Genomic DNA, 12970 nt, shown 5'->3' on the forward strand with positions numbered 1-12970 from the left:
AGGACAGAACGCGATCGCCACTTTCGAGGTTGAGAGTGTAGCAAACAATCAACATTCATCCCTTGCTAACCAGAGCTTCTAAACCATCAATCCACCGAATATCGGAGCGAACATTCGTCAATATCTATTGTAGCGTTGAATGAGTACCACCAGTCCTCCGTGCTCAGATCTACTGGCGTAGCCGTCTTCCCCACGCACAGGGACCGTCAGAAAAAGGAAACGCATTCCAGCCCGGTTCCCGAGCAACCAACCACGAACCAATTGCCTCGCCCTGAGATTCTCTTTTGGTCAGAAGACTCGAGAGCAAGATCATCGAATCGATAATCTGTCATCGGCGAAAGCAAATACTCCGATTCGTCGTTCTGCCCGCACTCACCGCTCAAAGAGGGGGTCGTTCAAATATCGCCCCAAGCCCGACTTCCCCGACCCCGATCGATTCCCGATATAAAGTTTCAGAGGCGGCGAAAGCTGAAGTTTACTCTATCTGCTTTTTCGAAAGAATCCACCCCCTTTTCGCGCTTCAATCGCTATACAATCGCCCACTATGAGCGCTACCGAGACCATCACACGAATTACGGCCGACAACGTCGCCACGCTTTTCCCCGATGTCGATACATCGCTTGCCCGTGAGGTTCTCCCTGCGACGGCGATTACATCCGTCACGGGCAGCAGTGATCTCGCCGGATACGACGACGAGCAGGTCCGTCTCATGGACGAGGTCTGCATTGTCCTAGACGACGATGACAAGCCCATTGGCAGCGCCAGCAAGAAGACATGTACGAACCTCCTCCCCCCGCTTCGCTATTCCCCGCTCTCACACCGAAGCCCCCTCCCCTCCCCTCGAATTTAAGAGGAGACAATCGCTAACCGATCTTTCAAATATTCTAGGCCACCTAATGACAAACATAAACCGCGGCCTCCTACACCGCGCCTTCTCCGTCTTCCTCTTCGACTCGCAAAAGCGCCTCCTCCTGCAACAGCGCGCCTCCGAGAAGATCACGTTCCCGGACATGTGGACGAATACCTGCTGCTCGCACCCGCTGGGCATCCCCGGCGAGACGGGGTCTCAGCTCGACGCAGCGATCCTCGGCGTGAAGCGCGCCGCGCAGCGGAAGTTGAACCACGAATTGGGGATCAAGCCGGAGCAGGTGCCCATTGAGAAATTTGAGTTCTTTACAAGAATTCATTATAAGGCGCCGAGTGATGGGAAGTGGGGGGAGCATGAGAGTAGGTTTTTAACTTTTCCTTGTCGGGATGGGAATAGCGGTGACTGACTGGTTCATTTTCTCTCGATAGTTGATTATATCCTCTTCATCGAAGCCGACGTCGATCTCGACGTGAACCCCAACGAAGCCCGCGACACGCGGTACGTGTCCGCCGACGACCTGAAGGAGATGTTCAAGCAGCCCGATCTAAAGTTCACGCCGTGGTTCAAGCTCATTTGCGATACGATGCTGTTTGAGTGGTGGGGCCACCTGGGTTCCCCCTCGCTGGAGCAGTACAAGGGCGAGACGCAAATTCGTCGCATGTAAGGGGAGATTAAGAAGAAGAAGAATAAGAAGACGGGGTTATAGATTTAATAATGATACCTTATAGCAGCGGTATTTCCATGAAACCTGCATTGGCGAAAACCATTTTGGTTATTTCGGGCATGTTCAAGCATTCAATCAAGCATATACATATTATATTATATTATATTCAGCGGGCTCTATCTTGCCCAGAATGTCCATATCAAGGAGCACAAACTCCTCAATTCCCATTATCCCAACATCAATGTATCACCTCAGGACCGATGCGCATCCGTAACAAGCAAAACAATACAACTCCCCAAAATGACCCCTCCCACAACCACAAACGTCACCTGCGTCTTCCACCCACTCTGCACCAGGGCCGCCTTCCGGCTATACTTCTTAACCGTAATGATATAATTCGCCAACCCATTCACCAGCGAAACCAGAGCCAGCACCCAAAAGATGATCCCCATGGGCAGCGCCATGCGGCGCTCCAGCGCCGACGGCCGCGACTGGAAGTGGAAGGAGATTATGAGTGCGATGGACACGATGCCCAGGTACATGGAGAGGCGAAGCCAGGAGAGGAATGTGCGCTCGTTTGCGCAGTGGTCGCGCGCGTCTGAGGCGGCATTTTCGAAGAGCAGGGCGCCGAGGTAGGGGCGGGTTAGGAAGATGTGGCTTGAGGATTCGAGGTGGCTGTTCAAGATCAATGAGGGTTATACCTATGACATGGAACTGTGGTGCTTTGTCTTGCTCTGGAAGTGTATGGATGCATGGTGGAGAGTATCGAACGGGTGGGGATGGGAGAAGCGGGGAGCGGGAATGGAACCGGGGAACGTAAGCTTACTCTTCGACGAGCACGGGTCTCGTATTCGTGAGATTAATCAAGGGGTTATACGGTTGTCGCGTGCAGGCTCCAGTCGTAGCGGCAGCCGCAGCCGCAGCCTCACCGGGCTCTTGTCCTGATGTGGCCGTGTCTGGCATGTTGTACTCTCAAGGGATGACTGTGTGACGGAGAGACGATGGAGACTGGCTTATATCGGCGGTCGTCGAAACATCCGATCCAGAGATCTGCTGCTAGACAGGCGCTTGGTCCTGCAAATTCGCATCTTCTGGCTGTGGAGAGCTGGACGTGAGGTTAAGCTGTCGGGGACCGTTTTGGATATCTTTTCCAGTGCAGCTGACCGATTTGATGATGAGCACGTGATGCACGAAGCTGGGCTAACCTGGTTTGGTGATGTCATTTTCCGAGTCTTCTCGCTGCGTTCTCGAAGAGTTCTGGAAGCATGAGCTACCTGTGGGTGGAAAGATGAGGTAGATATCAATTGACGACAGCCATGCTAAAATGCCAGACTCAATTGTTCCTTTGTTGACAGTTGTGAGAGGAAGGTCGCTGGATGGAGACGATCTGCGGGGCATCCGAGATCCTGTCAGCGAAGCCAGCACGGACGAACAGGATTGCGTTCTCTCCGCAGCCATGTTTCTGAAGGGTGTGCGGCCTTGGTCGAGTTTCATACGGGTTTCTATTGGTGCTCGAAATGATAGACAAGTACATTCGCCTCCCTGTCCGAGACACACCGCTGGGATGCTCGCTGTGAGTCACGGCTGGATTGCAACCACTATACGAGGGTGGTATCATGATGGGTGGATCCCCAAGTCCGGCTCGAGCGCGGAACGGTCCCAGAGGCGAAGTCTTATCGAGGACAGTGCCATGCATACTCCGTAGACTCCGAGGTTCCAACCGGTCTTGCTGCTCTGGCTCTTTTCTTCCTCTTTCAATCTCACCTTCTTCCTAACAGGCTTGTTTCAAGTGTGGCTTTCTTACCTATAGGTCACTTGCGCAATTGTGCTTTTGAGATGAAGAGCTGGCGCACATTTTTCCACAGCTGATGACCTTTTCTCTAACTCCGTTACCCCACGAATTCTAAACAGAATCGAGTCATGACCCGCGACGGGAGTGCTGCGCTCAGCGCACCAAAAGATCGAACCTTCAGTGGCAGCTTCCGTTCAGGCTCTCCCCTTGCCGAAAGAGCCATTGCGAGAGATCTAGAGGAATATGACGACGACCAATCCGTGCTTACCGCTGACGATGAGACTTCCGAGATTTCGACAATCCGTCCAATACACAGCCAGCCTCATTCCCTAGCTGGTTCTTACCAGCGACCTAGTTTCTTCACGACGGTCTCCCATGCGACTGTGGTGCCCCATCGCCCGGACCACGAAGGACTAACACGGCGCGAGCGCGAACAAGCCATCGAAGACGAGCGGGAGCTTCTGTGCGATAACAATTGCCTCGACCCGGGTCCTGCTGGTAAACGTCGAAGGTCAGAGGGTGCCTCCGCTGCAGAGACCACCGCTTTGCTGGGTGGAGGTGGCGGCAACTCCGGATACAATACCGTTGATGCGGAGGATATTGATCGGAAGTGGGAGGAAGCAGTTATTGCAGGCTTGATTCAGACTACATGGAGACGAGAAGCGAAAGTGATAGGCAAAAACGCGGCTCCGCTTGTGGTTACCTTCCTGCTCCAGTATTCTTTGACCGTAGCGAGCATCTTTACCCTAGGTCATCTTGGTAAGACGGAGTTGGGAGCGGTTAGTCTTGCGAGTATGAGTGCAAGTATCACAGGTTATGCAGGTATGTCACGCGGTTCAATGATCCTCAAACAGAATACTAACTCGGAGATAGTCTATCAAGGTTTGGCGACCAGCTTAGATACCCTCTGTGCGCAGGCGTACGGCTCTGGAAAGAAGAAGCTCGTGGGATTACAGATGCAGAGGATGGTCTTTTTCTTATGGGTCATTACTATCCCTATTGCGCTACTGTGGTACTTTGCCGACAAGATATTGATCAGGATCGTGCCAGAGGAGGATGTAGCTCGGATGGCAGGTCTATATCTGAAAGTGGTTGCTCTGGGAGCTCCGGGCTACGCGTGCTTTGAAAGTGGAAAGCGCTTCGTACAAGCACAGGGGATCTTCTCGGCATCGCTATATGTCTTGCTTATTTGCGCACCGCTTAATGCTTTTATGAACTGGCTGTTTGTCTGGGTAAGTTTGTTCCCTTATGCAGGCGTCACCTCGCTGACTCGTACTGTAGCACTTCGGTTGGGGTTTCATTGGCGCGCCTATTGCCGTGGCCATCACCGACAATCTGATGCCTCTTTTTCTGTTCATCTATGTGTACTTTGTTGCCGGATCAGAGTGCTGGAATGGGCTGACAAGACGCGCTCTGCACAACTGGGGTCCGATGATTCGCCTGGCCCTTCCAGGACTTCTAATGGTGGAGGCAGAGTGTCTCGCCTTCGAGGTCCTGACCCTGGGATCCTCGTATCTAGGAACAACCCAACTGGCAGCGCAGTCAGTCCTGGCCACGATATCCTCCATCACCTTCCAGATTCCCTTCACCCTGTCAATCTCCGCCAGCACTCGAGTCGCAAACCTGATCGGAGCCAGCCTCGTCCCAGCCGCTCGAGTCACAGCCAAGGTAGCCATGTGGGGAGCAGTCATTGTCGGCCTGGGCAACATGATCCTCATCTCCTCACTCCGCTACTACATCCCGCACCTCTTCACCTCCGAGGAAGAGGTCGTCGAGCTCGTCGCCCGAGTCCTACCCCTCTGCGCAGCCTTCCAGCTCTTCGACGCCCTAGCAACAAACTGCAACGGAATCCTTCGCGGGCTCGGAAGACAGGAGATTGGTGGGTACGTCCAGCTGTTTTGCTACTATGCGATTGCCATGCCGATTAGTTTTGGGACCTCATTCGGCCTGCATTGGGGGTTGTTTGGGCTTTGGACCGGTGTTGCTATAGCGCTTTGCTTGGTTTCGGGAATCGAGGCTGTTTTCCTCACACAGACGGATTGGAATCGGTCGGTTGAGGATGCTCTGCGGAGGAATGCGGCGGCGTGAAAATGTCCTTAATTGGAAATGGACAATGAGTATGTTTTACGGATACTACGTGGTATGATATGATGAAGTCTTACGGGCGGTTGATTGTGATTATGGAACGTGATGTAGAAGCTGATCAAGGCAGCGTAACGGGAATTTTGCTAGATTTATCTATACTTATACAGGTAGTCGTTGGATTTTCATATCGCTATCTTTATATCAGTCAATGTAGGCAAATAATTGGCCTAATACTCGAGAATAGCCCATGTGTTCTCGTCAACCGTCGAGAAGATCACAGAAGCAGTAAGCAACTCATCTCCAGCCCGCGCAACATCCCCAATACTAACACCCAGCTTGGCCGCAATCTGCTGCACCTGCATTCCCTCATTTGTCTGCGGCTCTGTCCTGAGCAGATTATACACTCTCTTCGCCAGCGGCGTCATCGCAGGCAGATGTCCGCCACCACCACCGGCAGCACCCCCGGCCCCATACCCACTATCCATCCCCGCCATCGCGGCATCCTTCGCACTACCAGCACCGCCAGCAGCCCCACCAGCCGCAGGCGCGGGCCCTTTTGTAAAAAACAAATGCACAGCAGCCGCCTCCAAGAAATGAAAATGCACCTCATTGATATCCGTAACCGGCCGAACACAATGCGTGGTGATAACCTTGCGGTCCCCAAATAAAGACTTGAGCTTCCCGTACACCTTCGCGTAGCTGTTAATCTCGACGCCATTGCGATCCTTCCCGCCCGAGGCCACGCTTTCGTCCGTTGTGTCCATCGAGTCGTCCGGCGTCATCCACATCTTGGCTTCGATCTCGCCCGTGCCGTCGTCGAGCTTGTATGTGATGTTTGTCGCCTGCGAGCTGATGTTGCGCACTTGGCCGACGAAGACGATGCTCGAGACGTCTTGCGAGTCGATTTGGTAGTCGGCGTCTGGGTACGGTTGTGTTGCGTCGAGGGCTTGTTTGATTGTTATCGGGCGCATGGTTTTGTTGTCGTTCTACGTGCACGTAGTGTTAGTGCGGGTTTTGGGGTTTGTGGGGCTTCCATTGTATCGAGTTGTATAGGGGTGAGAAGGGTATGGTAGACGGAGGGGTTGCGTACCTTTCCTCCTCCAGAGGGACTGTTTGTTTCTCCAGGCATGAAGCCACCACCACCGCCGCCTCCGAAGGAGGTGTTTCCATAGCCGTAGTTATCTGAGGAGAATTAGCAATAATTCCTGTATTTGCGGGATGGAGATGGTGAGATTTACCCATGGTCGTGTCTGTGTCAGAGTTGTGTATGAAAAGGCGAGTGTAGCAAGAGTGTTGCGAAATGTATTGAAGCTTCAGAGAGCAGTCATTTTACCTCTTCGGGACGTGTTCGACGCGTCGCGGGGATGCAGTGTTTGCCTTGTTTGCAAGTGCGCTCCGGAAGAACATCTGGTCCGCAGCTGACCGCCTTGACTTTTTTATCCGCTTATCAGAAAAAAAAGTCGAAATCGAGGCCGGGAGAGCAGCAATCACGAATTTCACAATTTTTGTTTGATTTCAAAGGGGACAGTCACTATGGCACCCCGCGCGGCCTCTCCGGCCCTATCGGAGAACGATTTTGACATCACGAGCGCGCTCTTCAAGCATGACAGCGACTCGGAACCCGAGCAGACGACCAAGGCTACAAAGACCAAACGCAAGGCGCCACCACAACCCCCAAACCTCACCCTCGACTTCCTCGGAGACGCAGGCGACTCGGACGAAGATGACGAGGCCTTCATCGCATCGCAGCAAACCTCGGCAAACCGAAAGAGCGCAAACCTCAAGGGCCGCACGGTGAAGAAGGGCGGTGGTTTCCAAGCCATGGGACTGAATGCGAATCTGCTCAAAGCAATTACCCGGAAAGGATTCTCCGTCCCCACGCCGATTCAGCGCAAGACGATCCCCGTTATCATGGAGGACCAGGATGTTGTCGGTATGGCGCGGACGGGATCCGGGAAGACGGCTGCGTTTGTGATTCCGATGATTGAGAAGTTGAAGTCGCATAGCACGAAGTTTGGATCGAGGGGGTTGATCATGTCGCCGTCGCGTGAGTTGGCGCTACAGACGCTCAAGGTTGTCAAGGAGTTGGGCAAGGGGACGGATCTCAAGGCTGTCCTGCTTGTTGGTGGTGATAGTCTCGAGGAGCAGTTTAGCATGATGGCGGGGAACCCGGATATTGTGATTGCGACGCCCGGTCGGTTCTTGCACTTGAAGGTTGAGATGAACCTGGATCTCTCGAGTATTCGGTATGTGGTCTTTGATGAGGCGGATCGGCTGTTCGAGATGGGTTTCGCGGCGCAATTGACCGAGATTTTGCATGGGTTGCCGTCGACGAGACAGACGTTGCTGTTCTCCGCGACGCTGCCCAAGTCGCTTGTCGAGTTTGCCAGAGCTGGTCTGCAGGAGCCGACGCTTATTCGATTGGATACTGAGAGTAAGATCTCGCCGGATCTGCAGAATGCATTCTTCTCCATCAAGTCGGCGGAGAAGGAGGGTGCACTGCTCTATATCCTACACGAGGTCATTAAGATGCCTACGGGACCTACAGAAGCTTCGCAGAGATTCAAGGAGGGAAACACGGATGACTCGAAGAACTACAAGAAGCGCAAGCGCGACGACAGAGCCATCAATTTCAAGGAGTCCCCAACGAAGCACTCGACCATCGTCTTCGCAGCAACAAAGCACCATGTCGACTACCTCTACTCGCTCCTCAACGAGGCCGGCTTCGCCACCTCCTACGTCTACGGTTCGCTCGACCAAACAGCACGTAAGATCCAAGTCCAGAACTTCCGAACTGGCATTTCGAACATCCTCGTCGTCACAGACGTCGCAGCCAGAGGTATCGATATCCCCATTCTCGCCAACGTCATCAACTACGATTTCCCCTCGCAACCCAAGATCTTTGTCCACAGAGTCGGTCGAACGGCCCGTGCCGGAAGGAAGGGTTGGAGTTACAGTCTTGTCCGTGACGCCGACGCTCCCTACCTACTCGATCTACAGCTCTTCCTCGGACGCAGGCTCGTTCTCGGTCGCGACTCCGGCGAGCAGGCCAACTTCGCCGAGGACGTCGTGGTTGGAAGTCTACCTAGAGACGGCCTCTCGTCAAGCTGCGAATGGGTCACAAGAGTCCTAGACGACGACACCGACATCGCCGCCCAACGCTCAGTCTCTACAAAGGGTGAGAAGCTCTACCTCCGTACGCGCAACGCCGCCTCGCTCGAGAGCGCCAAGCGTGCGAAGCAGGTCGTCTCCTCGGATGGCTGGACAGCCATCCACCCGCTCTTCCAAGACGACGCAAGCCAGCTCGAGGCCGAGCGCGAGAAGATGCTCGCCCGTATTGGAGGCTACAGACCGCAGGAAACGATCTTTGAAGTTACGAACCGCCGCAGCGGCAAAGGCGGAAACGCAAAGGGCGAGTCCGACGAGGCTCTCGACTCGATCAAGCGCGTCCGAACCAACCTCGACAATAAGAAGAAACAGCGTGCTGAAGCAGAAGAGCGCGCCCAGGCTCTTGACGAGGCAGCTGGTCTCAAGGGAGGCGCAGAAGACTCCGACGATGGCGCCGGCGGTGCCGGTGCCTTGTCAGACGATGAAGACGACGAAGCCACAGGCGTTGCAGACAACATGTCGCTCGCCTCGGAATCCGACCTCGAAGTTACATTCTCTTCCTACAACCAACAACAACCCTCCTCCAAATCCAACTCTAAATCCGCTTCAACCTCAATTTCCTTCCAAAACCCCGACTACTTCATGTCCTACACCCCCAGCAACATAAACCTAGCCGAAGACCGCGCGTACGGCGTGCACTCGGGCACAAACACCAACTTCGCCGCCGAAACGCGCAGCGCAACAATGGACCTGCAAGCCGACGAAGGCGGGCGCGGATTCGGTGAACCGCGCACCCTCATGCGCTGGGACAAGCGACACAAGAAGTACGTTGCCCGCCAGAACGACGAGGACGGGTCCAAGGGGACACGCTTGGTGCGCGGGGAGAGCGGCGCGAAGATCGCGGCGAGTTTCCGGAGTGGACGGTTTGATGCGTGGAAGAGAGGGAAGAGGGTGGGCAGGTTGCCGCGGGTTGGCGAAATGGAGACGCCTGCGCTTGCGAGTGATTTTGGCGGGCCTGGCGGGCCTGGTGGGTATGCTGGTGGGAGGAAGTTTAGGCATACGAGGGAGCAGGCGCCTAAGCGGGCGGACCCGTTGCGCGGGGATTATGAGAAGATGAAGAAGAAGGGCGCGGCGGCGAAGGAGAGGGAGGCGTCGAAGGTTGGAGCTGGGGCGGGGGGGAAGAGCGAGATTCGGAATACGGATGATATTCGCAAGGCGAGGAAGTTGAAGCAGAGGCGGCGGGAGAAGAATGCCAGGCCGTCGAGAAAGAGGTAGATGTGAGGCGCCTAAGCCTGAATCTTGTGTTTACTGTGTAGATACCATGACAATTCATCGAGATACGATTGATCGACACCCACCTTGAGTTGCGTAGCGTAGCCAGCGAGGTGCCGCGACTCACCTTCACATTCACCCGCCACGACAACCTCGCCTATCGTGACTCGAGTCAAATCTAGACAACAAATAAACCGATACGCTGGTTCCTCCAAGTCAAGCTAAAATAGTCAAGCGACACAAGCTTCGACATGACTCTTGGTGATGGCACACCGGAGCCCTCTTTCGACCTCTTCCAACCCAAGCGAGGCAAGCAACGAGACCCAGGGCAAGAATAACCGAATTCGGCGCACCGCGGAGCCTGAGCCTTGACTAATGGTTGGGATTCTTGCGAACCGCCGCTCAACCCCGGAGGAAAGCGCAGAAAAAGCAAGCAAGTCCCGGTTGGGGACTGGGCCATGCATGTGGCTCAATAGCTCCACGGTTAACGTGGTGGGACCAGTCACTGGTCGATCTACTTGCTAGGCCGCGGCGACTATCTATCAAGGTGAAGGAATTCGCCAGATCGGGTGTAAGAACTTAGGGACGGTAGTAGTATCCCGCCCAATGAAGGAGGGTTCGCATCTCAATAGAAGACATATCACATCCTTGGATCTCTCATCACATCGGTTGGGAATGCCGACAGGAGGTTACGCTCTTATGAAGCGAGTGATTGCCGAATCAGGAAGGGAAATCAACCGCCCAGCGCCACGATAGCGAGGAGGTGATATGAAGAAGATGAGAGATTCTGGGTTGTGAGCGGGTCAGGGTGAGTGAGTGCCTGCTTGTTCGCCAGCGTATTCGGGTCATACCGGGAGACCCTGCACGGAGTTTCTTCTGGACTCCGAAGTAAGAAGGTTTAGGAGAATTGGGTCATTCAATGTGTTGCGACGGGTTGGGCGAAGCAGAGTCTGTGATATGCCTACCTTGCTTGTTGACTACGTGATCGCTCCATGCAGTTGCAACACTCGATTGACGAGCATGTGGAGCGCCCACCACTGATCTTTCAAGATTAAGCGCAACAAGTGAGCTGCATAAGACGAGGATCGGCAAGATCTTCGTTTTTCTTTTTGAGTGGTTCGCCTAAGCCTGTTGACCAAGGAAGGGCAGGGCTACCCATCACCTCAATGCTACGCTCCAGGTATTTGATGACCCAGTGAATTTCTTTCTGAGGGACGACTGACACTGGCCGTCAAGGTCATGCACGGCCATTGTCGGCTTAGGCTAGAAGGGGCTCCTGTGGGCCAGGAGGCCTCTTCCAGGCTTGGAGGCTCAGCAAAGTCTGGACTAGGGCGTGGTGGCTCGGTGGATATCGCCATATAGAATGCTTGATGCCTGACATCAATAATTGAACCCCTTCATCAACCAAAGGGTCAAATACTGGTAGATTCACGGTCCGGGCCGAATGTGTATTTGAAACCTAGGAGGAAAACTGCAAGAGAGGCGTTGTCAATGGAGGTTAGTTACTTGCGCCTCCGCGCAAGGTTGAAGGGTTTGTTACTGATCACATACTCACCGACTTCTCGCGCCGTTGCGGTTCAGGCTTCATACTCACGCAAGGCATGTCCATGCCCGAATCAGCCCGGGTCACTGAACACAATTCCTGTTGAACATGACCGGTCTATTCTTGCATCGTCCGGCCGAGTGTCACATCGGCTGTGGCGAAAACGGCCGAGCTAGGCTCGATGGGCTGCTACATTCGTCAAACTCTATTCCCTCGTCAACCTCACCGATAGAAGGCCACCTGCAAGACGCAACCGCCCTCGCGTGCGGCATGAAATAGCCTGTCAGAGAATCGGCAATGGCTCGACCGCATTCTGCCATGACAGTGGTCTGTTGACGATGCCGCGCGTCTGCTGCTACCAATAGAAGCAATCACGAGCAAGCCTGCGAGATATGGATGGTTGCACGGCACCACGGGAACACGTTATGAGACAACCTTGCTGTTCGTAATGCTGCCAGACCAACAGGTAACCGCACTGGAGCCGTTATTGTATGATGTTGCCAAGTCTCGTGCCATGGCTTCCAGTAGTTTCTGGCTAGTGGCTGAGCGAGGGAGACACCAGACGGGCATCAAACAGCTTTCCATCGTCATACAGACGTTAGCTGGACCATTGTCCCGCAAGTCCCTGATGGCTAAGTGTCCTCCACTCGAGATATCTGGGTTATTAGCAGGACAGTCGCAGAATTGGCCATTTGTTTACGGATGCCGCCTTGCATGTATGCACTGTGTGGGCCGTCCAGGCGCGAGATTGATGATAATTGTACGATGTTGAGTGGCATAACCCAGGGCGCGTGATTCTTGTATGAGGCCCTAGTCAAGGTCAGAGATGTCTGTCCATTTTGCCATTTCCTGGTATCCTAAATTCGCATACACGGTGAATTGTTGCAAAAGGGCAAAACGTCTGCCCGTATCGGCACGGAGTCGAATGAGAGGCAGCTGGGCAAAATCCATGATCTCTTGTCTCCGGCTTCACCGACCGAGCACAATCGCGTTGTACAGTACTGGCGAATGTGGCGCATGCGTAGACGCTTGAGAGCGAACGAGTAATGCACTGTGGGTCAGAACAGTGGGAGAGGACGTGACTCGTAGCGTTGAAGCAATTTTTGGCTCTCATCAAGACTCGTTCGTGATTCTCTGAGGGTAAGACTGGCAGTCTGAGGCACGTTACGGGCCTGCCAGGGTCCAATGAGTGGTGGCCCTCTCGGAATATTTCCTCCCGTCTCATGGTGTCGGAAGGACTGACGGGTGTGCTACCGAGTCAAAGATCCATGTCGGTCGACAAAGCGATACGCCAAAGACGGCAAATTTCCACATCGGCCTGGCGGCTGGTGGCATCCAAGCTCGTTCCCCTGGGCCAGAGGAGGTCGAGGTGTTTGGAAAAGACAGGTTAGCGCGGACGGGATGGGCGGGCAGAACGGGCTGAGGGGGTGACGGGGGAAGCGGCGCAGGATGAACCGCAGAACAAGAAAGGAGATCAGCGAAATTGTCCGGCGTGCGCATGCGACCCGAATGGATAATGCAGATGTCGTTGCGGGAGATCGATTGGCAGCAGAGGGGGATGGAAGATGAATAGTTGCTGTGAGGCTTAACAACACAGAACACAAGAGCAGCTGGTGCCGCCAATCGTTGCCCGACCGA

The 12970-nt window shown here is 54.3% G+C and overlaps 5 protein-coding genes across 5 annotated transcripts; 3 read left to right on the forward strand and 2 right to left on the reverse strand.

The window, feature by feature from the left end:
* Positions 1–251: 251 nt before the first annotated feature.
* On the forward strand, positions 252–1678 carry idi1 (isopentenyl-diphosphate delta-isomerase IDI1). The gene is made up of 3 exons (XM_071039528.1): positions 252–776; positions 889–1227; positions 1297–1678. Exons 1-3 carry the CDS (start codon positions 545–547, stop codon positions 1530–1532), a joined length of 807 nt encoding a protein of 268 aa, XP_070901202.1. The 5' UTR covers positions 252–544; the 3' UTR covers positions 1533–1678.
* BJX68DRAFT_38324 (DUF202 domain-containing protein) lies at positions 1659–2675 on the reverse strand. The gene is made up of 2 exons (XM_071049073.1): positions 2359–2675; positions 1659–2207 (listed from the first exon to the last, which is right to left on the reverse strand). The coding sequence occupies exons 1-2, from the start codon at positions 2493–2495 to the stop codon at positions 1784–1786; spliced, it is 561 nt and encodes a 186-aa protein (XP_070901203.1). The 5' UTR covers positions 2496–2675; the 3' UTR covers positions 1659–1783.
* Positions 2676–3345: 670 nt separating this feature from the next.
* On the forward strand, positions 3346–5524 carry BJX68DRAFT_38318 (MATE family efflux transporter). Its single transcript, XM_071049072.1, has 3 exons — positions 3346–4146; positions 4198–4556; positions 4606–5524. Exons 1-3 carry the CDS (start codon positions 3453–3455, stop codon positions 5410–5412), a joined length of 1860 nt encoding a protein of 619 aa, XP_070901204.1. The 5' UTR covers positions 3346–3452; the 3' UTR covers positions 5413–5524.
* A 45-nt stretch (positions 5525–5569) lies between these two features.
* Positions 5570–6765, reverse strand: BJX68DRAFT_232713 (putative replication factor-a protein). The gene is made up of 3 exons (XM_071039529.1): positions 6648–6765; positions 6500–6591; positions 5570–6395 (listed from the first exon to the last, which is right to left on the reverse strand). Exons 1-3 carry the CDS (start codon positions 6649–6651, stop codon positions 5637–5639), a joined length of 855 nt encoding a protein of 284 aa, XP_070901205.1. The 5' UTR covers positions 6652–6765; the 3' UTR covers positions 5570–5636.
* Positions 6766–6873: 108 nt separating this feature from the next.
* On the forward strand, positions 6874–9906 carry BJX68DRAFT_38382 (ATP-dependent RNA helicase DBP10). The gene has a single exon (XM_071049075.1). It carries the CDS (start codon positions 6943–6945, stop codon positions 9790–9792), a length of 2850 nt encoding a protein of 949 aa, XP_070901206.1. The 5' UTR covers positions 6874–6942; the 3' UTR covers positions 9793–9906.
* The last annotated feature ends 3064 nt before the right edge of the window (positions 9907–12970 follow it).

Source organism: Aspergillus pseudodeflectus, assembly GCF_044049435.1.
Source record: "Aspergillus pseudodeflectus strain CBS 756.74 chromosome Unknown BJX68scaffold_12, whole genome shotgun sequence".
NCBI lineage: Eukaryota > Fungi > Ascomycota > Eurotiomycetes > Eurotiales > Aspergillaceae > Aspergillus > Aspergillus pseudodeflectus.

Excerpts from the sequence above, each read along its gene's own strand:
- idi1 (XM_071039528.1), top strand. The coding sequence starts at position 545 with ATGAGCGCTACCGAGACCATCACACGAATTACGGCCGACAACGTCGCC. Across the intron at positions 777-888 it reads CAGCGCCAGCAAGAAGACAT|GCCACCTAATGACAAACATA; the intron begins GTACGAACCTCC and ends CAAATATTCTAG. Across the intron at positions 1,228-1,296 it reads GAAGTGGGGGGAGCATGAGA|TTGATTATATCCTCTTCATC; the intron begins GTAGGTTTTTAA and ends TTCTCTCGATAG.
- BJX68DRAFT_38324 (XM_071049073.1), bottom strand. The coding sequence starts at position 2,495 with ATGCCAGACACGGCCACATCAGGACAAGAGCCCGGTGAGGCTGCGGCT. Across the intron at positions 2,208-2,358 it reads AGACCCGTGCTCGTCGAAGA|CCACCTCGAATCCTCAAGCC; the intron begins GTAAGCTTACGT and ends GATCTTGAACAG.
- BJX68DRAFT_38318 (XM_071049072.1), top strand. The coding sequence starts at position 3,453 with ATGACCCGCGACGGGAGTGCTGCGCTCAGCGCACCAAAAGATCGAACC. Across the intron at positions 4,147-4,197 it reads AAGTATCACAGGTTATGCAG|TCTATCAAGGTTTGGCGACC; the intron begins GTATGTCACGCG and ends ACTCGGAGATAG. Across the intron at positions 4,557-4,605 it reads TGAACTGGCTGTTTGTCTGG|CACTTCGGTTGGGGTTTCAT; the intron begins GTAAGTTTGTTC and ends CTCGTACTGTAG.
- BJX68DRAFT_232713 (XM_071039529.1), bottom strand. Across the intron at positions 6,396-6,499 it reads GTCCCTCTGGAGGAGGAAAG|AACGACAACAAAACCATGCG; the intron begins GTACGCAACCCC and ends ACGTGCACGTAG.
- BJX68DRAFT_38382 (XM_071049075.1), top strand. The coding sequence starts at position 6,943 with ATGGCACCCCGCGCGGCCTCTCCGGCCCTATCGGAGAACGATTTTGAC.